Source organism: Sorex fumeus, unplaced genomic scaffold (assembly GCF_029834395.1).
Source record: "Sorex fumeus unplaced genomic scaffold, SorFum_2.1 ptg000047l, whole genome shotgun sequence".
Taxonomy (NCBI): Eukaryota; Metazoa; Chordata; class Mammalia; order Eulipotyphla; family Soricidae; genus Sorex; species Sorex fumeus.
The window spans coordinates 24,337,335-24,363,060 of NW_026606104.1; the positions used below are offsets into that span (position 1 = coordinate 24,337,335).

The following is a 25,726-nucleotide window of genomic DNA, read 5'->3' on the forward strand; positions in this document are numbered from 1 at the left end:
AGGAGAAGGAGGGTGGAGAGAAAGTGGTGGGGGCCTCTGGCCTTTCGGCGTGAGGGGCAGCGTGTGAAGCTGCTCACGCCATTTTTGTTTTGGGTACAGGCGCAGGCGTTGACAGGTGGATGAAAAGACCTCCTCCCTCCCGTGCTGCCAACTTGTGCCGTGTCGCTAACCATCCTGCGAAGCTGGTGACAGCGGGCCCTTGCTCCTAGAAAAAATGCACAGGCTTCCTCCCTAGAGTGCGAAGAGGAAAAGCGAGACAAATTCAGACCACAAAAACACAAGAGATCCAGATTAAGAACTTTCTTTTTATAATGGCTGGAATAATACTTTATGACTGTCTATACAATCATATGTATGTACCATATTTTGTTTAGCCAGACATTTGCTGATGTATATATTTTACTATTGGGGAAGATGTTATCGTGAATGAACCATTGGTATGCCAGTATCTGTTTTTGAGATCCTCCTTTAAATACCTTCGGGTATAATACCTAGGGGTGAAATTTCTGTACCGTATGGTAAATCTACTTTTCATTCTTTGAGGATCACTGAATGGTTTTTCACCGTGATTAGACCATTTGTTTGTTACCAGTAATATACGGAGATTCCAATTGAAATAAAGAAAGGAAGAGAGAGAGAGAGAGAGAGAGAGAGAGAGAGAGAGAGAGAGAGAGAGAGACAAACTGTGGATACAGTCTCCAAACAAATGCCTTTTAAGAAGCATCCCAGCCTGTATCAGTGAGGAAGTTATTATTAATTTCATTTCTCTTCGCTTTTCCCCATGTTTCTCCCTCTGGATTAGGTAACTAAAGAAGAAACCAACACAGCCAATTGTGAAGGCATGCATAGGGTAGTCACTGCTGAAAGACTAATACACCATAAATTAATGGGAGAGGGAGAAGAAACCAACAAACAAAAAATCCACAAGACACCATCTCTATGTGCAGTCTTGAGCACAAACACAATCAGAATTGCTGATTTTAAAGTTCCAAGAGCTCTAGAACATCTGCCTTATAAGCCTGAGGTCATGAATTCCATCCCTCACCCCTCACCACACCCCACATGTCCCAGAAGAATCATAGCAGTTCGACTGTTAGAGACTTCCAGGGCCATGACTAAGTGTGCAATTTCCAGCACATCACAACCACATATGTGGAAACACCACAATTAAAATGTGCGACAACCCGTCTAGCACCATAACCAAGAGCAAAAGTTCCACAACCAAGTATGTACAAACCCCAGTCTTTGCAGAAAGAAGAAAGGGAAGAAAAATTCTAACTGGGCAGGAGAGATGTTAGGACTCCTGAACACAAAGCCACAAGTACCCTCTGAACACCACCAAGTATGGCCTAAAAAATTATAAACAAACAACTTCATTTGCTGGGGCTGCAAAGACAACTCAAAGGCCCAAGTACAATCAGAGGCCCAGATTCAATCCCAAGCACCACAAGGCACCCCCTGAGGACAATGTATGTGGTCACAAAACATAACAAAATTCCAATTGCTGGGTAGGTTTATGATGAAAAGCCAAGAAAATTTTGTAATGATAACTAATACAAAATAGCATGCATTACTATTCCTATCAAAGGAATAAGACTAAGAAAAGTCCTGTTAGTTTTCAAAATTCTCATTTAGTCAAGTAGAAAACAGGAAGAATGAAAATATCCTTTTGTGGGATATTAGCTAAATTATAACTAAAATTGTTCAAAATTAGTCCTGTGTGAAATATCTTGCATTTACAAAGTAAACGAAGCTCTTGACACTTTAGGAAAATGGAATTTAGTTTTTTGGGTTTTTCTTAGGTTTAATCTAGTCAATTAATTTTCTTTATTTTGTTTTGGGGCCACGCCCAGCAGTGCTCAGAGCTCAGTCCTCTTTGCAAATAGGGATCACTCTTGGAAGGCTCCGAGAATTATATAGAGTTACAGGGATCAAACTCAGGTCATCCAAGGCTAGCACTTTAACCAAAGCATTATCTCTCTCGTCCCCTTAAGAAACTAAAATTTGTTAGCTATTTATGTTTATTTCCAATCTTTTTTCTGTTACCTTCTTTCTACTTCTCATGATTTTCAAACATTCAACTTAATAGGAAGAGCAATAATAATAATAGCTATAATTTAGAGTAACTTTCCCAAGAATATTATTGCTTTTTTATTCCCCAAGAAACATCAGGAGAGAGGTATTATTACACATTAGGAATGGACTTAAATGTTTTCTCTTATTTTAATATTTAAGAGAAAACTGGAAATATCCTATTTTTAAATTTATTTTTCTAAATCAAATTTATTTTTCTAAATCACTTCCAGGAATGATCCCTAATTGCAGATCCAAACTAAATCCTGAGCTCTGCTGGGTGTGGCCCCCAAACAAAATTAAGGAAAATTAATTAACTAGATTAAAATTTTAAAAAATAAAATAAATTCCGGTTTCCTTAAGTGTCAAGAGCTTCGTTTACCTTCTAAATGCAAGCTATTTCACATAGGACTCAGTTTGAACAATTTTCTTTATTTTTCTAAACAAAAATAATTTTCTATGAGTATTCCTTCTCAGTTGGCATGACAGTCATCTTCATAATTTCCAAGTGTATAACTAGATTACTGTTAGTTATAAGCAAAAGAAAACCCAACTAGGACTGAGTGTTAGTATAGCAGGTAGGGCTCTTGCTTTGCACGCAGCAATACAGGCTCGACCCTTGGCACCATATGAGGTCACCCAAGCTTACCAGGAGTGACCCCTCAACTGAGAGCCAGGAGGAAGTCCTGAGCATAACCAGGAATAGATCCCCCCAAAATAAATAACAACAATATAATAGGAACTCCAACAACTTGACCTCTCTTTCTTTAATTCTGTGTCTTCTAGAGGAGTCTCTAAAGGCTATATGCTATCCGTAGAGAGCTTTGGTAGCAGAATGTGTGTGTTGTGGGTGGAGGAACCGGGGCTTGGGTAGACTTGCAATGGATGTGAAATGCCACAAAGAGGTAGCCAAGCTTAAGTTATATTCAAAGGTTATAGCTTGGAGCTGGGGTGATAGTACAGCAGGTCGGGCATTCATTTTTTACACTGCTGACCCCAGTTTGATCCCCGGTATCCTGTATGGTCCACTGAGCACCACCAGGAGTAATTCCTGAGTGCAGAGCCAGGAATAACCCCTGAGCATCACTGGGTGTGACCCCAAAAGTACACAAAACAAAACCAACAACAAAGGTTGTAGCTTCACTTTAGTAGCTAGAAGGAGCCTCTAATAATTAACCACAGATTCCCCCAAATGTTATGAAATTAAACACTAAGATGATTCCAGCAAGTGAGTCAATAGTTGAGGAATCCACAGAGTCCCTAATGTCAGCATTTAGGAGCATCTAACCTGCAGAGGGTTCCAAGTCATATTGAACCATGAGCTTGGATATATCTGATGTTTTATTTAGGACATATAGGATCATCCAGTTGAGACAGTGTATGGTAAATGTACTTCATGGATTACTAATGGAAAAATTACTAAAAAAAATTACTACTTTTTAGGTGACAACATTAAGCCATCCAAAGTCTAGCCCTTGCAAGAATTAAAAACAATGATATTATGTAAGTAGATAAACACTTTAAGGCTATCCACACATGCAACTGCTTGTTCCATTAACTGCTAAAACCTGGCAGAATCCCCAGAAGCAACTCAGGATCCCCTTTTAAATCTCTTAGGGCTAAGGAATATAGCTCAATGGAAAAGCTCCTGCATTAAAGGCATAAGAACCCGAGTTCAAGCCCTGACACCACCCCACAAATGTGACCATTTGTGACCCCTCAGTGTCCCAAGAAGGGATAGCATCTCCAATACACTGTAACCAAGTAAATGTATTAATAATTATTAATAATAGTTTTAATACTGCTATTACACACACTTACGTAGAAATAAGTTGTTAGGGTGGGGGGGGGAGGCGGGGAGAGGGATACTGGGTTCATTGGTGGTGGAGAATGGGCACTGGTGGAGGGATGGGTGCTCGATCATTGTATAACTGAAACCCAAACACGAAAGTTTGTAAGTCTACAACTGTACCTCATGGTATTTCACTAATAAAATTTTTTTTTAATAAATAAATAAATAATTGGTTAGGGTAGAATGACAAGACAGAGGGTAAGTTGCTTTCTTTGCATGTAGCTTATCTGGATTTTATCCCCAGCACTACATACATATGCTCTCCTGAGCACAGAGTCAGGAGTAAGCCCTGAGCACAGCCAGGTGTGACTCAAACCCACTCTCCACCCAGCACAAAAAGCCCTAAGTTTTCAGACCCCACACTCAAATGTGTAAAATCCCTAGGCACTGGAATAACAAAGAGAAGGAAAGAGGGAAAATAATAAATAAATACAATTATAAAATGCCATACAGTACATACTCACCATATCTTTGTTGCTACCACCCATCTGGAAGTATTTGATAGGACTCCTGTATCACTCTGTATCTATCTTTTTACTTTTTTTGCAGTGTCAGGGATAGAACTCAGGGCCTTACACATGCAGGGCAAGAGTTCTTCTACTAACCCAAATCCACAGTCCTAGAAGTCTCAACTAAACTAACCAAGAAATACAGAATTCAGACTATAGTTCTAATTGTTTAATTGTTAATTTAGAATAAATATTTCATATGCTCCCAGATAGTTCTGATTTAGTTTCTTAAAATGAATGGTAAAATAGGAGTGATAAACAAGGAGATAGCTCCAAAGTATGCATGTTGACATATCCGATGGCCCAAGTTATATCCTCAGGCACTTCTGGCCCCAGAAATGTCATGGTCACCCTGGTGGTCCCTAGCACTGCTGGGCTCAAGTGGCATTGCATCATCATGCCCAAGCATTGAACTGAGAGGCCTTTGTGGCCAGGCTGAGTATCATCAGAAGTGGCCCAGGCAACTTAAGCATTGCTTGGGAACTCTCCCTCTAACAGTTAAAGAGTTACCTAGGGCCCAGGAATTCCAATCCTATATAACCCCCCTGAGAAATGAGAACATACAAAACTTGTACATGAATGTGTATAGAGACATTCTCCATAATAGCTACAAAGTGAAAACTAGAGCCTGAAAGATAGTGCAGCAAGCTTCTGAAAGCAGTCCCCTGGGGCTTTCTTTTGAAACATTTTTAGCTAATTCATTTTACTATTAATGACTTAATGAGAATTAATTTTATTATTTTAGCTAAATTTTATAATTAACTTAGCTAATTAACTGATTTTTCTTCCTCCTTCCTTTTTGTTGTTGTTGTGATGACCCGGGAGATACACGCAGGTATGTGCATGCCTGTACAGACAGACAGACACACACACAAACACACACATGCAAACACACACACAGAGATGTGACACTCACATATTCTTAGCAGTAGCACTCCTCCAGAGTTGCACATCAGGCCGTGGTACTTGCATAGTCAATCTCTAAACTCACTGATGTTTACACTCCTTTTTTTTTTTTGAGTCATATCAGGCGATGTTCAGGGGTAACTCCTGGCTCTGCACTCAGGAATCACTCCTAGTAGTGCATCGGTGGGTCATATGGGATGCCAGTATCGAACTGGAGTTGGCCTCATGCTAGGCAAACACGGCCCACTGTGCTGTCATTCCAGCCTCTCACACTCCTTTAACTAAGGTGCCTGCACTTGTGCTTGCTGAGGTTCGCCCTCTAGGATGAGGTACACAAGTTACAGTTGCAGTGCTCACTCACATTGCACCAAAGGTTTCTCTCCCTGGGTGTGGCATTCTCACGTCTCTTAGTGGTGGTGTTCCCTTTTTGGAGTGCTCAAACACACATCTGGTTTTGGCACATCCAGAAATTGCTTGCTGTACTGAAGATCACAGACGGCAGACCTGTCAGGTTCACTTAGCAGAGCTGTCAGGATCACATTCTGTGCATATAGAACTTGAGTACATGGGGATTTGAACTTGTAACCCTGTATTTGCAAGGCAGGTGCTCTAAGCCAGTGTTTTTTAAATTATTTGTACCTGTGAACTAGCACCTGTCCTGCATGCTGGTTTAATAAACCGGCTGTTATTATTATAATTTTGTTTGGGAGCTGTATTGAGCAGTACGGGACCATTCCTGACTCTGAGCTCAGAGGTTACACCTGGTGGTGCTTGGGGGACCATATGTGGTACTGAGGCTTCATATGGGGGCGGCGACACGCAAGGCTAGCACCTTACTTAACCCCTTTACTATCTCTCAGGCCCTTGGATCAGCAGGTATAACAAAGGTATAGAGTTTTGGTTCTCTTACCTGCTGACTGGAACTGGTTAATTGACAGTGCTTGAAACAACTGTGCCATTTCCCTGGGCTAGCCTATTTTTCTATTTGGTGGTCATCTGTCTTATCAATTTGTTTACATATATTATACATTAAACATAAGTACTATATATATGGATATGTGTTCTCTTTTATATTTCAAATATCGACTATTTGGTGACTTGACTTTCACTTGTTTCTTTGTTTCATCTTGTGACCAGAGGTGAAACCCAGGCCTTCTGCATGCGAACCATTTGCATAGTCCATTGATCTATCTCTCTGGTCTGACCTTTCATCTCTTTAATATGTCATGAGTTTTTATATGTAATATTATAAATGTAAATGTTTGAGACACATTAGCTCTTTTTTTTTTACCACACCCAGTGATTCTCAGGGACTCTCCTGGGGGACCAGGTTGGTTCTAGGGATTAAATTTAGGACTCTGGCATGCAAAGTATGCAGTACTGCCCATTGAACCATCTCTGATTCAGCAAAATTACTTGACAGGATATTTTCATGATTATTATCTCTTTTTAGAAGTAATTAAATATTTAAAACATTTAGATATTTTATTTTTTGAAATAACATTGTTTGCACCATGGAACGTAAGCCACAGTATTTTGAAATCTGTTGAAAATTAAGTAAGAGGTGGTAGCACCACCAGCACCATTCAAATTGTGAAACTTCTATTTTTGTTCAGTGATCCCAGGATATGTGACCATTTGTGGTGCAAACTGAAGACTTAGTGTCACTTCTATATATAATGTTGAAAAGGGTTCATCTCTTTAAATTTTTGTTTGTATTGGGTCACACCAAGCGATGCTCAGGGGTCACTGTAGCTCTTCATGGAGTAATCACTTCTGGTGCTCTGACGACTATATGGGATGTCACCGAGTGAACCCAGGTTGGCCAGGTGCAAGGCAAGTCCCCTACCCATTGTACTTTCTCTCTGAACCCTCATTTCTTTAATTTTTCCCACGAAAAATAAAAGTAGGAGATCTCATTTTTTTTACTTGTTCCTGGTAAGGTCAGCATGTTTGGAGAACATTTGGATACATAAGTCCATTCTGGAAACAAAAAAGTCAGAGGTGGGGGTTGGAGTGATAGCACAGCGGGTAGGGCGTTTGCCTTGCATGCGACCGACCTGGGTTCAATTCCCGGCATCCCATATGGTCCCCAAGCACCGCCAGGAGTAATTTCTGAGTGCAGAGCCAGGAATAACCCCTGAGCATCGCTGGGTGTGACCCAAAAAGAAAAAAAAAGTCAGAGGTAATAAAATTTAAACTAGCAACTTTTTAACTATAAGTTTTAATTTAACTATTTATTTTCTTCCTTTTATTCTTTTTTTGGCGGGGATTTTTTGGGGCCACACCCATCCATGTTCAGGGATTACTTCTGACTCTTCCCTCAGTTAATTACTCCTGGTGGTGCTTGGTCAACCATAAGGGGCACAGGGGATCAAATGGAAGGAAAGCAGATGGAAGGAAAACGCCCAACCTGCTATTTATTTTCATGTTATCAACCAAGTCAGTAAATTATGTTGTGAATTAGAAGGTAGGTTTCTTTCAGTGCTCTGGCACTAATCTGACACTAAGGTTTCAATAAATATTTGACTTGACCATATTGATTTTGTCATAGGGGGAAAAAAGAGAGATGAATTTCAACTTTGCAGACATGAAAAAGGACACACAATTACTTGATAATTTAGAGCCAAGAGGTTGGGAGAAGAGGGATGGAGGGAATATGGCTTTGAATCAAGGTGCCTAATACCTAACTTTTAAAATTGTGAGTCACAACCACATGTGGGGTTGCAGCACTGAATGTGGGTTCATCTAAAAAAAAAACTTGGCAACAGTAAAAGCTTCTGGATGGGCAACAATCACATTTAAATTGAAAATCAGGGTCACAGCGATAGAATAGTGATCCTTTGTCTTGCACACTGCAGATCTGGATTCCATCTCCCAGATCCCATATGGTCCCCAGGGCCCACCAAGCATGATCCCTGAGCACAGAGCCAGGGTTAAGCCCTGAGTACAGCTGGGTGTGGCCCCAAAACAAAACAAATGAAAAATTGAAAATCAACTATGAATTTCAGGTGTGCTTCTGGCATTGCTAAGCAGTCTGTAGTTTCCTGAAGAATCGGGTTTGGGGAATGAAGTTTAAGAAGTTGGGTCTGAAGTTTAAATCCTGGGACAGGGCTATAAACCAGCCAGGTTTAATGGTTGAAACTAACCACAAGTGTGTGTGGGACTGAGAGTAGGTAAGAAAGATAAGAGACCAGTATGACAATAATAACTGGGAATGATCGTGCTCCACAAGCTCTTGAAAGTAGGTAAAGGGATATTCTTGATAACCTTTCAGTATCAGTATTGCAAACCACAGACCACAGTGCCCGAGAGAGAGAGAGAGAGAGAGAGAGAGAGAGAGAGAGAGAGAGAGAGAGAGAGAGAGAAGCGCCTGCCATAGAGGTAGGCAGGGGGTTGGGGGTGTGGGTGGGTGATGGGAGGGAACCTGGGGACACTGGTGCTGGGAAATGTACACTGGTGGAGGGATGGTGTTGGAATACTGAATGACTGAAATCCAATCATGAACAGCTTTGTAAGGGTCTCACAGTGACTCAATAAAAAAGTTAAAAAAAAAAAAGAAACCAGCCAGGCTTAATGTAGACAAAACTTGCTCATGATTGTGTAGTGTGATGGGGGGGAACACAGGTTGGAGAGAGGGAAATGTATAAAAATAAATAAATAAACAAAATAAAAAGCGCCCAAAGCCTAGAAATGCCTTGCACACACAAACGCCGGTATCACTCTCCCGGTTCTCAGTCCAGCTCCTTCTGGGTCTGCGCACCTGGGCTGGGCCGCCGAGGCCACGCCCCGAGGGCGGGCCCGGCTGGCCGGGAAGCCCCGCCCCTCCCGCGCCGCGAAGGCGCCTGCGGCTTCCCGGGACACACCGGAAGGAGCCCGGGCTGCTGCGGGAAGTGGCCGGTGTGGGAGGCGGGGACCTTGCGGCGCTGCGGATCAGCTCCTTCGGCTCTACGGGTGGCGGCGCCGCCGGCTTTCGAGGGGCCTGGAAGGAAAAAGCGGGGCAGTAGGTGGGAAGCACGGCCTCTGGCCATTCCTGGGCGCGCTGGCGGAGCCCGCGGCGACGGCGCTGGAGGTGAGCGCGGCGGAGTGACCGGGGAGGGGCGCGGGGCCAAAGGGCGCCCAGCCTTCCCTCCTGGGAGTGTGTGTGTGTGTGTGTGTGTGTGTGTGTGTGTGTTGTGTGTTGTGTGCCCTGGGGGGTGCGTGTGTGTGCGGTCTCCCCTGCCCTGGGTGTCTGTCTGTGTGGCCCCCCCCGTCCTGGGTGTGTGTGGGGGGGGGCTCCCCCGTTCTGGGTGTGTGTGGCCCACCCCACCCTGTGTGTGTGTGTGTGTGTGTGTGTATGTACCCCCCCCCGCCTCATAGGGTGTGTGTGTGTGTGTATGTGTGGGCGGGCGGGCGCCCCTCGGGATGTGTGTGCGTGTGTGTGCGTGTGTGTGCCCTGGGGGTGCGTGTGTGCGCGTGTGTGTCCTGGGCGTGCGTGCGTGTGTGTCTTGGGGATGCCTGTGTGTGCGTGTGTGTGTGCGCGCGCGCTCTGGGTGTGTGTGCCCCCTGTGTGTGTGCTCTAGGGGTGTGTATGTGCCCTAGGTGTGTATGGGGGGGGCGTGCGTGCGTGCGTGTGTATGTTATGTATGTGTGTGTATGTATGTGGAGCCCCCAGTCTCTTTTCATTCTCGGAGCTGCGCGCCGGCGGGCCTCGATTTCTCCGTCCCGGGTGCGCAGGGACGCGCGGGCGGGAAGGCCGCGGCGCGGCTGGGCTGCTGGGGTGGCGGTGCGCGTCGGGGTCGGCGGTGCGCGGGGGGGGGGGGGCCTCCGAGGGGGCGCCCCTGCGGAGCGGCGGGGCCCCGCGGGGCGCCCGGGTTTCGGACTGGGGGGCTGCAGGCGGCCGAGAGCCCCACGGCGTGCCGTCTCGGGCTTCTGGGTTCCGCTCTGCGGCGCGGGTGGGGTGAGCCGTGCGCTCCCCGGGGCCCCGTTATTTTCCTCGTTCGGGATGTTCGCGGACATCTAGGCGTCCTGGGCTCTGGCGTGTTTCCTTCGGTTCTTGTAGTCCACTCTATCTTTTTCTGCAGCCTCTCCACCTGCAGCTTTTTTTTGTTTTTTTTCACCCCCACTTCATTTCCGTACTCTTGGGTTTCTCCGCATCTTTTCTCTGTCAGCTTTCCCGACTCCTCGGTGCCCTTCGTTTAATCATTTCCAGGTGCAGGTTGATCTGCCAGATGAATCTACTACGGGATTTGACACTCGAGTGTGTTAGGGATTTACGTTCTTGGGTCGCTCTTAAGGCCTGGTAAATGGAACCCTCTGCAAGGAGTATAGAATCTTATCCAAGGATGCGCCTTATCATGGAAGATATCTAGACTTTTGGCTTCATGTATAGAATCAAAGACTTAAAATAGAATCCCATAATTTTTCCTTTAAGGGGAAAAAAAATCTGTTTCCAGAAGCCATCGAGATCGTCCCAGTTCTTTCTCTGGTTTTGAGAATCATGATCATACGTAAAGGTTTGACTGTATCAAATAATAGATTGGTCTAAACTAATTAAAATATTATTAGTGAATTTATGCTGCTTCATGTAAATACGGGGAAAACTTAGGAATCTTATTGAAAGACTATACTGATTTTATTTTATTTTATTTATTTTTTTGAAAGACTATACTAATTTTAAGAAACAGTCATATTTACTTTGTGCCAGGAGCTTTAGTTTATCTCGTTAATTTTGGAATGATTGAAAAAGAAAAGGCAGTACAGAATGTTTGACTTACCAGATGCAGAAGGGCTTATCTATTAGATTTTTTTAAATCTCGTGTATTTCCAGTTTTCCCTTTATTTTTTATGTGCTCTGTATAACCTATCAATATGTGAATAACATGACACCGTTATTTAGGTTGTAGTAAATACATCAAATATTTGAAATTAAGGTAATTCTCACATGTATGTTTTTTTGAGGACTTTTTCAGTGACTTTTCACATAGACGATCTTGTTAGATCTTGATGCCAATTCTTTGAGTTAGGAATGCTAAGAAGGAAAAATCTTTTCCCATGACTGACACATTTCAAGATTGTGTAAGCATCAGAATGTCCTTAAAGCCTGAATTAATCTGTGGGACTAACCTTTGACGTATATTACAATTCAGACATATTGGAACACTGTACTATACATAATGACAGTCTGGATTCTTGGCAAGAATATGAAGTATATGATGGTGAAAGGTTTTTGGTGTTAAATATAAAACCTCTTCATCTCTTAAAAAAGGGAGGGGGATGGGGCATTCCTCCCTTGGACACTGCATTCCTATGGGGATGTCTGTTCTTTCCCTCTTTCTTAAATAGATTTTCCCCTGCAGTCTGTTTTCTTTGGTTTTTGGGCCACACCTGGCAGGGCTCAGAACTTACTCTGTAGTACCTTCTTTAGTATAATTTTAAAACTTAAAAAAAGTCTACATGTGATTGCAGGCATTTTAACAAAGTGGATAGCTTTGATAATCTCATGGGTGAGAACAATTAGTTTAATATACTATGTGTTAGAGCTCATATTTAAAAAAACAAGATGTGTCTGAAAAGATAGAACCTTGAAAAGTTACTTTAGAAAAGTCAGTATCTTTGAATCTAACCAGGAAAGCCCTTTGGAAGAATGAAAAGAATAAAACTTTTTAAAAAAAAAATGGAATGGGTGGGGGGATGCTGGAGCAATAGCACAGCAGGTAGGACATTTGCCTTGCACTCAGCCGACCCAGGCTCGATTCCTAGCATCCTGTATGGTCCCCTGAGCACCACTATGGGTAATTCCTGAGTGCAGAGCCAGGAATAAACCCTGTGCATTGCTGGGTGTGACACACCCCCCCCCCCCCCCCCCCCCCAGTGCAAGGCAAATGTCCTACCTGCTGTGCTATCGCTCCAGCCCCCTATTTTGTTTATTTTTAAAACTTTATTTAAACACCATGAATTACAGTTGTTTCAGGTATTCACTGTTCCAACACCAGTCCCATCACCAATGTGCCCTTACCTCTTACCACCAGTATTACTAGTCCTCCCCCCCAACATCCCAGCCTGCTCCCTTAGAAGGCACAAATTAATTTATATTGCTTGTTACAACATTTATCTGGTAATGGTGTTGCTTAAGCTATGGCCTGGGGATTTATTGAGCTGTTAGATGCTAGTCGGGCCTCTTGTGTTATTGTTTTCACTCATGGAGTTTAGTGGGCCTCTGCTATTTTTCCCATATAATTTTCTGTTTCTTCTGTGCTGTGGGCTCTGTGCAGTTTGGAGGTGTTGCAATGCTGCTTATGCAGCTGCATGCTTCAGGGACTTTGGAGCTGGCACAATGAACTGTAGATGTCTTCTCTGGCATGTCTTTGAGTTCAGGTGTGAAGTTGGGCCATTTCTCTGGCAAGAAGTGGGAGCCAGATGTGTGTTGGTGGAGTGCTGGGCCTGTGGCATGGTGGGGGATTTGGTCTGCCTCATCTCGCTGAGGGTTCGGAGGTTTTGGCCCTGGGACAGCCAGACCCACCTGGGATAACTCAACTGCCAGCGTCTCTCCGAGATCAGTCCTCAATGACAGGAATTTAGATGTGGGGAAACATGTGATCTGGTCTTGGTAGAGATGATGTTTGAGATGAGTGAGGCAAATAGGACATGCCATTTCTAAAATGAACTGATAATTTAGTTCTTAGAAAAGTACAAGTTGTATATGGGAAAGGATCTGTAGAGCCCTTTAGTTGATAGTAATTTATGATTTACACATGTTAGTAACGTGAGATGCAGAAGGTAAATTATGAAAGACTCCAGTTGGAGATTAGAAGAGGTATGTGATCTACGTAAGCTCAGGGCAAATTTACTTGATGGGAGCGAAAGATTGAGATTAGGAAACTTCAGGTAGTTTTGGATTAAGTTAGGCGTTGACAGCATTTCTTTTGTGATCCTTATAGTTTTTTTCTGAAATGCTATTTAGAAAGCAGCCCTTGAGATAAGAGCATGGGCACAGGTAAGGAGCCAGGAAGTACACTGCATGGAGTAATAATTAGGAAAGAGAAGAAAGCCAGTAATGAATAGGCAACTGAGGACTTAATCCTGTGATTAACATCTAGGAATTTCTGGAGAATTGCCTCAGAATTGCCCTATCAGATTGAAGGCTAGTTGGAGAGGTTTTTCTACCTACTTCTATTCCTCATTGATTGAGATTGTCTCTGAAATGATGCAAGTATTTCAGTAGCTTTGGTGAGGCTTGAGGTAGTTCCTGAAGTACTTGGAGAATTTAGAACAGCAAATTAGTTGAGGTGGAAAGCTGTGAATGTTCTTGGTAATGTTCCATTCCAGCTACAAGTGAAGTATGCTAAACCAAGTAGATACAGACTCAGATACGAACTTTGTCTGCTTACAGGTATTCTCATTAAATAGCTCACTTGAATTATTTAACAATTTGCACTGAGAACAATTTAATTTAGAAAGATAAGGGTGAAAAATAGCCTTAATTTAGGTGGCTGGGAAGGAATGTACATTGAGGCAAAGTAGTAAAAACAGAAACATGCAGTAGAATTTGGTCACAGCAGGGCTGGAGGGATAGTACAGTGGCTAAGGTGCTTGCCTTGCCGGTGGCCTACTCGGGTTTGATCTTTACATCCCATATGGTCCCTGAGCCTGCCAGGAGTGATCCCAGAGCATCCATGGGTATCGGAAAAAAAAGTGGGGGAGGTCACTGAGAGAATATAGGTAGTGAAGAGGGAATGAATCTAAGATACAATAGTCTCAGGTTTTTGAAGTCTTATAATTTGTGAATGAGTAGGGTTGGCAGAAATTTATTGATTTGATTAGTTATGTCAGGAGAATAAAGGAATCACAGAGTATAAGAGACTGTGGATGAAGAGGAATGTGGATGATGTCATTCATATAGAAATGTTGAGGTTGGAATGGTGCTGCTACCCCACTCAATTTATAGTCTTGCCCATACTTAATTAGTTTCTGTATTTACAGGTCCCAGCACAATCCTGAAATATGGTAATGTGCTCTAAATATAGGACAGGATGTGTCATAAAATTAGGCCCATTCTTCTTCCACCCTTCACCCCTCCCCTTCCCCTTTTTTTCTCTCCCATTCTACTCCCTCCCTTCCTCTTCCTCTCTCTCTTTCTCGCTCCCCCCTCTCTTCCCCCCCTCCTCTCTCCTCCCCCTCTCCCTCCCTCCCTCCCTCCTTCCCTTCCTCCCTACCTCTGTCCCTCCTTCCTTCCCCTGATGATATTCAGGGTTTACTCCTGGCTCTGTATTCCAGAGTTCATTCCCAGTGGTGCTTTTGGGATTTGAACTGGGGTCAGCATATCAAAGGCAAATGCCTTATCCACTGTACTGTCTCTCCAGTCCAAAATAAAACTCTTACAGGTTTTGACTATAAAATCCTGAAGGAGGAATATTTATTATTTTCAGTATAGGCTTAAATGAATATTTCAAACAATTTTATACTCATTAATATTCTGATTTAAAACAATTTGTTAGAGTGGTTCTTATTTGAATATGGTGGTTACATTTGTTTTCCCATCTTTCTATATAATATACAAAAGTGTTTTGAACTAGTCTCTTGACACTATGCACTTGTTAGTCCTCCATTTTGCACAGAATTAACACAAAAAAATTATCACCAGTTGTTTTGAGCACTTTTTATCATAGTCAGTGATTGGGAAGTGTTGGGCTGGGGGCTGAGGAGGTGGTTGAGTGGTAGAACTTGTATATGTGAGACCTTGACTTGAATTCTAGCACGTCATGGAACCCTGAGCCAATATTGATGTAAATGACTACCACCCAGCACAACCAGGAATGAGGAATACTCTAAAATAAAACAAACAAAAGCCCAAATCTGGGATCTGATTAGGATTGAAACATTCTTCATTCTTGTTCTTTTTTCCTTCTTCCTTTTTTCCTCCCTTCCCACTCTCCCTCCCACTAGTGTTTATATGTTGTAATTACAATAGATACATCCACAGTTGACTACACTTTATCACTATTGAACAGATTTTTTTTCCCTTTTTTTTCTTTTTTTTTTGGGGGGGGGGGTCACATCCAGCAATGCACAGGGGTTACTCCTGACTTGTGCACTCAGGAATTACTCCTGGCGGTGTTCAGGGGACCATATGGGATTCTGGGAATCAAACCTGGGTTGGCTGCGTGCAAGGCAAGCACCCTAGCCACTGTTATATTCCCCAAGCCCCCCCCCCCCTTTTTTTCATTTTATAGGGAATAGTCATTAATGAATTTCCAAATCTCAGTTAAAGGATTTTATTTAGAGTTCAGGGTTGCCAGACTGGAGCTCTGCTTCTGTATGCTTAAGTATGGCATGTCAATTACAGATTCCAGAATCAGCTAGATTGCCAAATAGAAAAATCAGTTAGAAGACTATAGAGTTCTCATAATAGCGATAGCACAGCGGTAGGGCGTTTGCCTTGCACGCAGCCAACATGGCCGACCTGAGTTCGATTCCTCCACCCCTCTCGGAGAGCCCGGCAAGCTCCCGAGAGTATCTTGCCCGCACGGCAGGGCCTGGCAAGCTACCCGTGATGTATTCGATATGCCAGACACAGTAACAACAAAGTCTCCAATGGAGACGTTACAGGGCCCGCTCGAGCAAATCGATGATCAACGGGAGGGCCTTTATAATATACTTAAGAGTTTCATTAATTAGACTGTTATGGTTGAGACATGTTTCTGGGAAGAGGCAAATAAAAGTACTAAAGTGAAAGACAAGTGACTCTAGACCTTTGAATCACATCCATGACCTTTGACTATCTTTTTCTATGTTATGGTCTCAGTGCACTGTAGCACTGTCATCCCGTTGTTTATCAATTTGCTCGAGTAGGCTCAGTAAAGTCTCCATTGTGAGACTTGTTACTGCATTTGGCATATTGAATACTTCATGGGTAGGTTGCAAGACTTTGCCGTGAGGGCGAGATACTCTCGGTAGCTTGCCGGGCTCTTTGAGAGGGGCAGAAGAATCGAACCAGGCTCCGCCAGGCGGACCACGCAAGGCAAATGCCCTACTGCTATGCTATCACTCCAGCCCATGGTCTCAATGAATATTTTAAATGATTAGGAGAGGATTTACAGAACTGTGAGAGCTGTCTGAAAATCTGAAGGAATTTGTATTTAACAAAGTGACACATGGTGACCCGGTCCTCCCATAGTTCATCGATTTGCTCTAGCGGGCCAGTAACTGTCTCCATGGTGAGATATGTTGTTACTGTGTTTGGCATATTCAATTCAATTCAATATTTAACAAAGTATCTGTTTAAAGGACAGGAAACAGTTCTTTTAAAGTTCTTTGCAGTAGGCCTCTTAAACTAAAAGTCTCCAGAACATTATAGATTGATTTCAAACTTTAAGCTCTTTCTTTTTTTTTTAAAAAAAACTTTTCACTCATATTATTTATTAGTTACTTAAATTTTTGTGGGGTCGCAGTATTCTTCTATGGTAAGTATAGAAAAGGTAGCCATTAGCTTTTTTTTTTTTCCAACCAAAGAAAAGTATTTTTAAACTATTGGTATTAAAATGTTTCTGTTTGTCCCTGTTTGGGGCCATACTCTGCAGTGCTCAGGGCTTTCTCCAGGGACCCAGCAGCTCAGACTCCTTGACATTAGTTCTCACAGTACGCTTCTCCAGCAGGAACTGTGCTTTGAGGAATCATATATGGTGGCAGGGATTAAACTGGAATTGGTTGCATACAAGGCAAATGCTTACTTTTTTGTGTGTTTGGATTACACCCGACTGGGCTCACGGTGTACTTCTAGCTCTGCACTCAGGAATTACTTCTAGTACGGTTTGAAGGACTGTAAATTTTACAGTTTGGCTATGTATAAGCAAGTGCCTTCCTTGTTGTACTATCTGCTGTCTCTCAGATTCAGTAGAATCTCATTATGAAGCAGCAGTAATGGTGCATTTTGATCTATCAGAATGAGATCAGTAATTTCAAGTCTGTTAACGTGATAGGGTCTATGACTAAATGAAGCAGGAATGTAGTGGACCATCAGAAGCTACTGAGAAAGCATTTGATAAAGTTCATTAAGATTATTTCTAATTTCAAAAAGATAATTAAAAATAAAAGGATTTGAGTCAGAGCTCTAGTACAGCAGGTGGGCATTTGCCTTGCAAACAGCTGAGCTGGGTTCTATCCCTGGCATCCCACATTGTCTCCCAAGCACTGAGCACCACTAGGAGTAACCCCTGAGCATCACCAGGTGTAGCCTCCAAACAAAATAACAGCATCGAAAAATTGGCTAGAGAGATAGTTCATGAGTGAAGGCACTTACCTTGAATACAACCCATCCTGGCTCGATACGCAGTACTTAGGGTCCCCTAAGCCTCACCAGGAGTGATCTCTGCGCATAGAGTCAGAAGAAGCCCCAAGCGCTGCTGTTTGTGATTCCAGTCCTCCCTTCTGCAAAAAAGGAGAATGACTATGTGATTCGGTGATTTCACATTAGTATGTAGCCAACAATTGAAAGCAAGTACTTGAAAATATTTGTATACCATGTTCATGCTGGCATTATTCATAATTAGTACTGGAAGCAATCCAAGTGTCTAGTGACGAATGAATGGTAAATAAAATGTGGTATATACACATAATGGGTTGTTTTTCAAACTGACACAGGAAGAAAATTTTGATCCTACTATAAGAAGAGGAGGTTATGTAAATACAAAAAGTCAATCAAGGCTGGAGAGATAAAACAGGAGTTAAGTACTTGACTCGCATGTGGCTGACCAGGGTTTGATCCTGGGCATTTTATTGTCCCCCGAGCACTACAGAGATGTCCCATGAGCACAGAGCAAGGAGTAGCCCCCCTCCAGCACTTTGTTGGGGATGGCCCAAACCCTCCCTCAACAAAACACAAAATGCCAGTCACAAAAAGACTCTGTTTTTACTTATGAGATCCCAAAAATAATCATTTTTTAAATAGTTGTTCATAGTAGTTGATTACATTCAGTATTTCAACACCAATCCCAGCACCATTACACCTTTCCACCACCCTGATTTTGAATTTTCCCACTACCACTTAAGCCCGCCCCACAGGTAGATGCTAGATAATTTATTTTTTATTGCTTGTTATAAATAGCAGGAGATGTCGCATGGCTGCTCCTGGAATTGTAAAATTTAAAATAATTGGGATCTGGAGACATCTCTGCAGCGAACTGCTCTGTTCCGAGGTTCATTTGTGAGTCTCTGGGTCATGGTTGTAAGTGCGCTTAAATGGCACTTGGAGTCAGTTTGTGGGCATGACATCCAGGACCCCGTAGGGGTGGGGAGATGGGAAGGAGCATCTAGTCCCTAATCCTTTGAGGTTTGGAGTTTGCAGTCACTAATCCCACGCACCTGGGTTTTTCATTGGGTTCTGGAGGTTTGTGGCCACCGGAATTCATAGGGGGCAGGTGGAGGGATCACGCCTGCTCCTGTCTGAGGCACCTCGGTGAAATTGGCTTGGCGCAAGGTCCAGAGTCATCTCTCAATAGTCATATTTTTAGAGACACAGAGTACTATGGTGATTGCCAGAGGCTGGTTGGAGGAGGGAGGAATGGAGAGTTTCTCTAATGGTTGTAGAAGGAAAAGAGTTTCAGAGATTAGTCACGCAACAGTGTAAATGGTGGTAGTACTTCATGCTACTGAACTGTACACTTAAAATGGTTCAGATGATAAAGTGATTTAACCAAATTTAAAATATATTTGGGACTAGAGAGGTAGAATAGAGGTTTTAGAGACTTGTCTTACATGCTGCCACCCTGGTTTGATCCCTGGTATCCCATGTAGTTCCCCGGTACTGCCCTAGTTATCCCTGAGCATAGACCCAGGAGTAAGCCTTGAGCTCAGTGGATTTGTTCCTGGTATCCCATATTGTCCCCCAGTACTGCCCGGAGTGATCTCTGAGCATAGAACCGGGAGCACAGCGGGGGGTTTGTCCCCACCCTCCAAAAACAAACAAACAAACAAACAAACAAAATATGGTAGGTAGGTTGCTTACCTTGCATGTAGCCGACCCAGCACCACATATGGACCCCTGAACTGCCACGAGTGATAGCTGAGCAGAGAGGAGTAAACTGTGAATAAAAGAAAAAGAGAAAAGAAAGGAAAAATAGAACAAAGCCAAAAATCTGTGATTTTGTTTTGTACTGCTGACTCTGGGTGGAATGGCACACCCAGTGATGCTCTAGGGCTCCACCTGGTACCTTCCAGCATCACTCCTGGCAGTGCTGGGGGACGATATGGGATACCAGGAACAAATCCACTGAGCTCAAGGCTTACTCCTGGGTCTATGCTCAGGGATAACTAGGAAATCTGGGCTCCTGAATGCAAAGCATGGTCTCCATTATTTGAGCCGTCTTCCTTGAAGGAACTCTGGGTCTCTCTCATACTTGTATCACTTCTTAGTATGTCTTAGACGATTGGATTCCAGACATTGTGTTTTTTTTTCTTTAACCATGTCAGTTGCTAAGTTTTTCCATTCCTTTAAGTGCTCATCAGCTGTGTTCTTGTGGGACACAGCTCAATTTCTTGAAAATAGATTGGTCCTATAAGACTAACTTTCGAAGGTGTGATTTTGTTGTTGTTGTTTGTTTTGGGGCAACACCTTGCTGCGCTCAGGGATTTCTCCTGGCTCTGAGCTCTAGAAATATACCTGCTCAGGAATAATACCAGTCGGTGCTCTAGCGAGCCATATAGGACGTTGGGGATTGAACCCTGGTTGGCTGTGTACAAGGCAAATGCGCTACCCACTCATCTGCCTCTCTGGCCCCCTAGCTTTTGAGTTTTAAGACAAGAGTCAAAGTATATTTTAGGGATTTCTCCCCTTCCTTCCTCCCGAAATGAAGGCAGTACTCTTCTGGCAAGTCTGTTCTATTTGTACTTGGGGGAGGGGGAATTGACTCCTTAGTTGTGCTCAGAGACCTGGGGGCCACTCCTAGTAATGCTTGTCCAGTTGACTGGACAGTTCAGTGCTGGGTCCTGAGGTTGTGTTGCTGTTTCGACTATGCAGTCTTGGGGTGCTGGGGTCTACTAGGACCACTCCTGTTGGTACAAGGGATGGGGTCTCTAGCCTCTGCAATATCCCTGCCCCTTCCATGATGTTTTTTTTTTTTGTCATTTAAAGTATTTTATTTTTTATTTTTTTATTATTATTAGTGAAACACCATGAGGTACAGTTGTAGATTTACAAATTTTTGTGCTTGGATCTCGGTCATACCACGATCAAATACCCATCCCTCCACCAGTGCCCATTTTCCACCACCAGGATAATATCCCTCCCCCCCCATCCATGATGTTTTAAAGTTTTTACTTTTGCCTGGTAGAAACACATCGAGATCTATGTCTACTGTGACAGTTGTTTTAATTACAGTTGAATAATGTTTTATTAATCATAATTTCATTGTTAGATATGAGGAATAGGAAATCTCAGCTGGCTTTGAATGAAAAGTTACTAAGGGACCTACTTTTTATACAATTTGCATTAAAGTTGCAGATTTCAAAAAGCTGTCAGCCTCCTGAGAGAGGACTTGCTGAATTTAATTGCTTTCCAGCAGTTAATTCCTCAGTTTAGGGTGTTTTAATCAGAGTTCATTTGCTGTCTACTCAGTTCTTTCCTCTCTTGTTTATCTGTCCTGTGGATTCTAACCTGAGTTCTAGCCATCTATGCCTCCCTGATTCTCATAACTCTCTTTAGGAAAACTTGTAGATTTTGGGTGGGAAATAGGAGATCTTTCTGGTCATACTGGAAACAAAAATATACTATGAAGGGATGCTGCAGAGTGCCTAGTAAAATTTTATGTATACACGTGCACACTTTGTGTATGTGCACAAACACACATACCTACTCAACAAGACCCTTCATTTTATCCTTAAAACCACATAAATTAAGTGTGTCATTTTGATTATACTGGTATTCTCATATTTTTTTGGTTTCAGAGGACTTGCTTTTGCATATAAGATAATAGGTATTGGGGCTGCAGAGATACTGCAAGGATTTAAGCCCCTTACCTTGCATCCTGCTGACTCTGGTTTGAATCTTCGCACTGAATATTGTCTCCAGAGAACTGCCAGGGTTCATTTCTGTACACAGAGTCACAAATAGCCCCTGAGCACTGCTAAGCGTAACCCCCTTTACTCCCCCCCCCCCGAAGATATACAGGCATTCAAATCTTGACGTGGCAAAATACTAATATTACTAAGTCATTTGCCTCCTACTCTTACATGCAAATGAAGATAATAATACCTACCACATAATTATTGAAAGGATCATAATAAAGTGTTTCTCAATTTAGGAAATTCTGTACCCTCAGACATATACTTCTACAATCTAGTGATTTTGATTGTCAGAACTAAGAGTAATGGTGAGGGAGGTGTTCTAGTATCCAGTAGGTAGAAATAGCTATATTGTTAAACATGAAGTTTGGAAACATACTGTTTTATAGGGCAAAATTACAACATAATTTTAATTATTTTGTTATTTTTATTGAAACTAACTTTTGACAATTTTCCTATAGGTATTACCTCATTTGGAAAGCCTTGGGAAACATGAAAAAGTTTTGAACAAAATGTCAACTTTCCGAAATCACTGTCCACATTTGGATTCAGTTGGTGAAATAACAAAAGAAGATTTAATACAAAAGTCTCATGTAAGATCCAGGAATTTTTCCTTCCTTAAAAAATATTTGGGATGGGGGGGGTGGGAGAGATCCTGGGATCCGTGGTGGTGGGAAATGGGCACTGGTAGAGAATGTGTAAGTCTGCAACTGTACCTCATGATGTCTCACTATTAAAAAATTTTTTAATAAAAATAATCAGAGCAAGAAAAAAATATTTGGGGACCAGAGTGATAGTACAGCAGGTAGCCTGCTTGCCTTGCAAGCTGCGGATTCGGATGTGATCCCTGGCATCCTGAACACTGCTAGGAGTAATTCCTGAGTGCAGAGTCAGGCATTACCCTTGAGCATTGCTCTGTGTGGTCCAAAAACTAAAAAATAAAAAATTGGGGGTCAGAGTGATGATACAGTACAGTGGTAGGGTGCTTCTCTTGCATACGGCACACCTGGGCTCAAGCATGTGGCATCCCATATGTCCCTAGAGCACCACCATGACTGACCTCTGAACTCAGAGCCAAAAGTAAACTCTGAGCACTGCTGGATGTGGCCCTTTCCCCCTTAAAAAAAAAGACAATTTTCTGGAGCCGGAGAGGTAGTATAAGGGGTGATAGGGCCAGGAATTGACCTAGCAGAGCCAGCCCCATGCAAAGCGTTTTCCTTGATGCCTGTACTACCTCACATATTGTTTTATTGCTCGAGCGGGCCCAGTAACGTCTCCATTGGAGACTTTGTTGTTACTGTGTCTGGCATATCGAATACTCTCGGTAGCTTGCCGGGCTCTCCGAGAGGGGCGGAGGAATCGAACTCGGGTCGGCCATGTTGGCCGCTTGTAAGGCGAACGCCCTACCCGCTGTGCTATCGCTCCTGCCCATTGTTTTATTAATTTTATAAATTGTTAGATTGCTATGTCCATGAGCCCTTTATTTGTGATAGTATTAGTGAATTATGCTATTTAATGGTGTCAGAAAGTGGTAATGATGTTTGTGATTTTCCTTTCATAGGGCACTTGTCAAGATTGCAAAGTTAGAGGACCAAATCTTTGGGCATGCCTGGAGGTATGTATATGTTCCTTCTCAAAATTTTGATACTGTAAAAATTTATATCTGAATAATAAGGTTTTAAAAATTTAAATAATTACCATAAGCATGCTGTAATAAAATCATTTTTTATGACAAAAATTAAACTTTTACAGTTTCATCATAAATTTTTTAATCAAAAGTGACATAGTTGGGGCCAGAGTGATGGTTCAGTGGTAGAGTGCTTGCTTGCATGTGGCCAATCCAGGTTGACTCCCTGGCATTCCATATGGTCCATGGAGCCTGCCAGTAGTGATTCCTGAGTTCAGAGCCAGTAGTAACCTCTGAGCATCACTGGGTATGGCCTCCCACCCTCCAACCCCCCCCCAATAGAAAAAGTGACATAGTGTTTAGCTTAGAGATATTCTGATTTTATTATTTTTGTTTAGTATCTTTTGGTTAAAATTACTCAGTATAAAAACTCATTTAGGGGTGCAGGAGCGATGGTGCAGTGGGTGCAGTATTTATCTTAACACGTGCTGACTTGGGTTTAATCCCTTGTATCCTTTATAGTCCCCTGAGCAGTGTCAGGAGTAATTTTGAGCACAGAGCCAGGAGTGGTCCTAAAACAAACAAACAAAAAAAAGCCAAAAAAAAAAAAACCCAAAAAAGGTCATTTAGGGCCAGAGGGATAGTACAGTGGGTAAGGAGCTTGCTTTAGCACACAACTGATTTATGTTTGATCCTCAGCACTTTCATGGTTCTCTGAACCCTGCTGGAAGTGAACCAGAAGTAAGCCTTGAGTACTGCTAAGTATGCCCCCCAAACCCAAAAAACACCTCCCCCCAAACATTTAATCATTATTTTAAAACACTTGATTAAGTGGGCTGGAGCGATAGCACAGCAGGTAGAACGTTTGCCTTGCATGTGGCCAACCCAGGCTCGATACCCAGCACCTCATATAGTCCCCCGAGCACCCCCAGCAGTAATTACTGAGTGCCTGAGCCAGGAGTAACCCCTGTGCTTCGCCAGGTATGACGCAAAAAAACAAAAAAAAACAAAACAAAAACCCAAAAAACCCCCACTTGATCAAAACTGAATTGTAGGACTGTAGAGATGGGACTAGGGTTAAGGTACTACTTGCCTTGTATGTGGCTGACTCCAGTTTGATTCCCGGAACTAAATATGGTCCCCCAAACAATGTCAGGAGTGATTGATTCATGAGCATAGAACCAGGAGTAAGCCCTGAGCACTGCTCAGGGTGTGACTCAAAATCTAAAAAATAGCAACCAAAAAAATTTATAATTGTAGAGGATGGAGATGTGGTTCAGTGGAAGTTTTTGGCTTTAGTTCCTGGCATCACCAAAAAGAACTCACTTAATTGGGCATATGCCTTCAAGTAAAGCCCTTTATTCATTCTCTGGCACTGAGAGGTTCTTTGAACACTGCTAGATGTTGCCCTCGGACCCCCAGTACTATTGGCCCCTGATACTGCATTAGTGCTGAACATCATTTCTGTGCTTCCTAGAGCATCAGTGTGAGTGACCCTTATTCAAATTAAATGCTGTCGTTGAAATTATACATTATGCCTTATTTTCTTTTTGTGAAATTATAGGATAGATGTTCTTATGTTGGCTGCGGTGAGTCACAAGTGGATCATAGCACCATACATTCTCAGGTATGTATATAGAAAATTTTCATGAAAGATATTTTTTTAAAAAAACCTGGAGGATGAGTTAAGAGTTGGGGGGGGGGGGGGGAAGAAGAGTTAAAAAAAAGTGAAAAAGCCTGAAAGAAGTTGGAAACAAATGATATTTGTTAATTTTGGATATAATTAATTATTTTTCTTTATATTGAATTAACTCTTTACTTCTATTCTCTCACAGTTGTGGGAAGTGGGTATTTCTAAGTTCAGTATTAGAATGAGATTGTCATTAAGAGAGTAATGATTGAGGAGCCGGAGTGATAGTACAGCAGGTAGAGCATTTTGCCTTGCATGTGGCAGACACGGGTTCTATTCCCGGCAGCCTATGTGGACCCCTGAGCAACGCCAGGAGTAATTCCTGAATACAGAGCCGGGAGTTACCCCGGGAATCGCTGGGTGTGACCCCCAAAAAAGTAATGATTGGGACTGGAGTTGTGGCTCAAGTGGTAGGAGCACATGCCATGCAGGCGAGGGTTTGGTGGGCCCTGGGTTTGATCCTTAGGACTTCTTGCCGTCCTCCTCTTAGCACTTTCAGAACCGTAAGAAAATAGAGTAATTATTTTACAAGTAGGTATCTCCAGATGTATGACAGTGATGCTGGAGTCTGAGGTGTGTGTGAAGGTTCAACAAGGGTGGATGTCTGGGCTTATGACCGGGCTTACTTCAAGTCTCAACTTGTATTACCTTATCTTGCTCATCTTCTCCTTTTTACTTTACTCTGGTTGTTTGGTGCTTCTATGTAATTCTGGCATGACTCTTCCATGATACTAAGTAGACCTCCTAATCTAAACCTTAAATTTCTTGAGAAATAGTCATTTTTTTTGTACTGATATTCTGTAAATCAGCTGTTCTCAGCAAGGATTCCTCAGGAAAGTTAAGCCTGAATGGCCCCAGGATTCTCAAGCATTGCCGTACATTTTTTTTTTTCAATTGAATCATTGTGAAATACAGTTACAAAGCTTTCATGTTTGAGTTTCAGTCATACAATGATCGAACACCTATCCCTCCACATCCATACGTCATTTTCTTCTGAGCATTACGGTGGTAATTGTCTGCATCATTCTTGGAAG

At 42.6% G+C, this 25,726-nt stretch overlaps 1 protein-coding gene across 2 annotated transcripts in view; it reads left to right on the top strand.

Annotated features, from left to right (window-relative positions):
* Positions 1-9,206: 9,206 nt before the first annotated feature.
* The window catches only part of USP33 (ubiquitin specific peptidase 33), a 64,381-nt gene continuing 47,861 nt past the window's right edge, over positions 9,207-25,726 (top strand). The window contains exons 1-4 of one of the 2 annotated variants that reach the window (XM_056123751.1): positions 9,207-9,412; positions 21,837-21,968; positions 22,937-22,990; positions 24,567-24,629. In XM_056123751.1, the coding sequence (XP_055979726.1) occupies positions 21,888-21,968; positions 22,937-22,990; positions 24,567-24,629 (198 nt within the window). In that variant the 5' untranslated portion in view covers positions 9,207-9,412; positions 21,837-21,887. The remainder of the gene's footprint in view (positions 9,413-21,836; positions 21,969-22,936; positions 22,991-24,566; positions 24,630-25,726) is intronic. The other variant, XM_056123750.1, reaches the window with a different exon arrangement.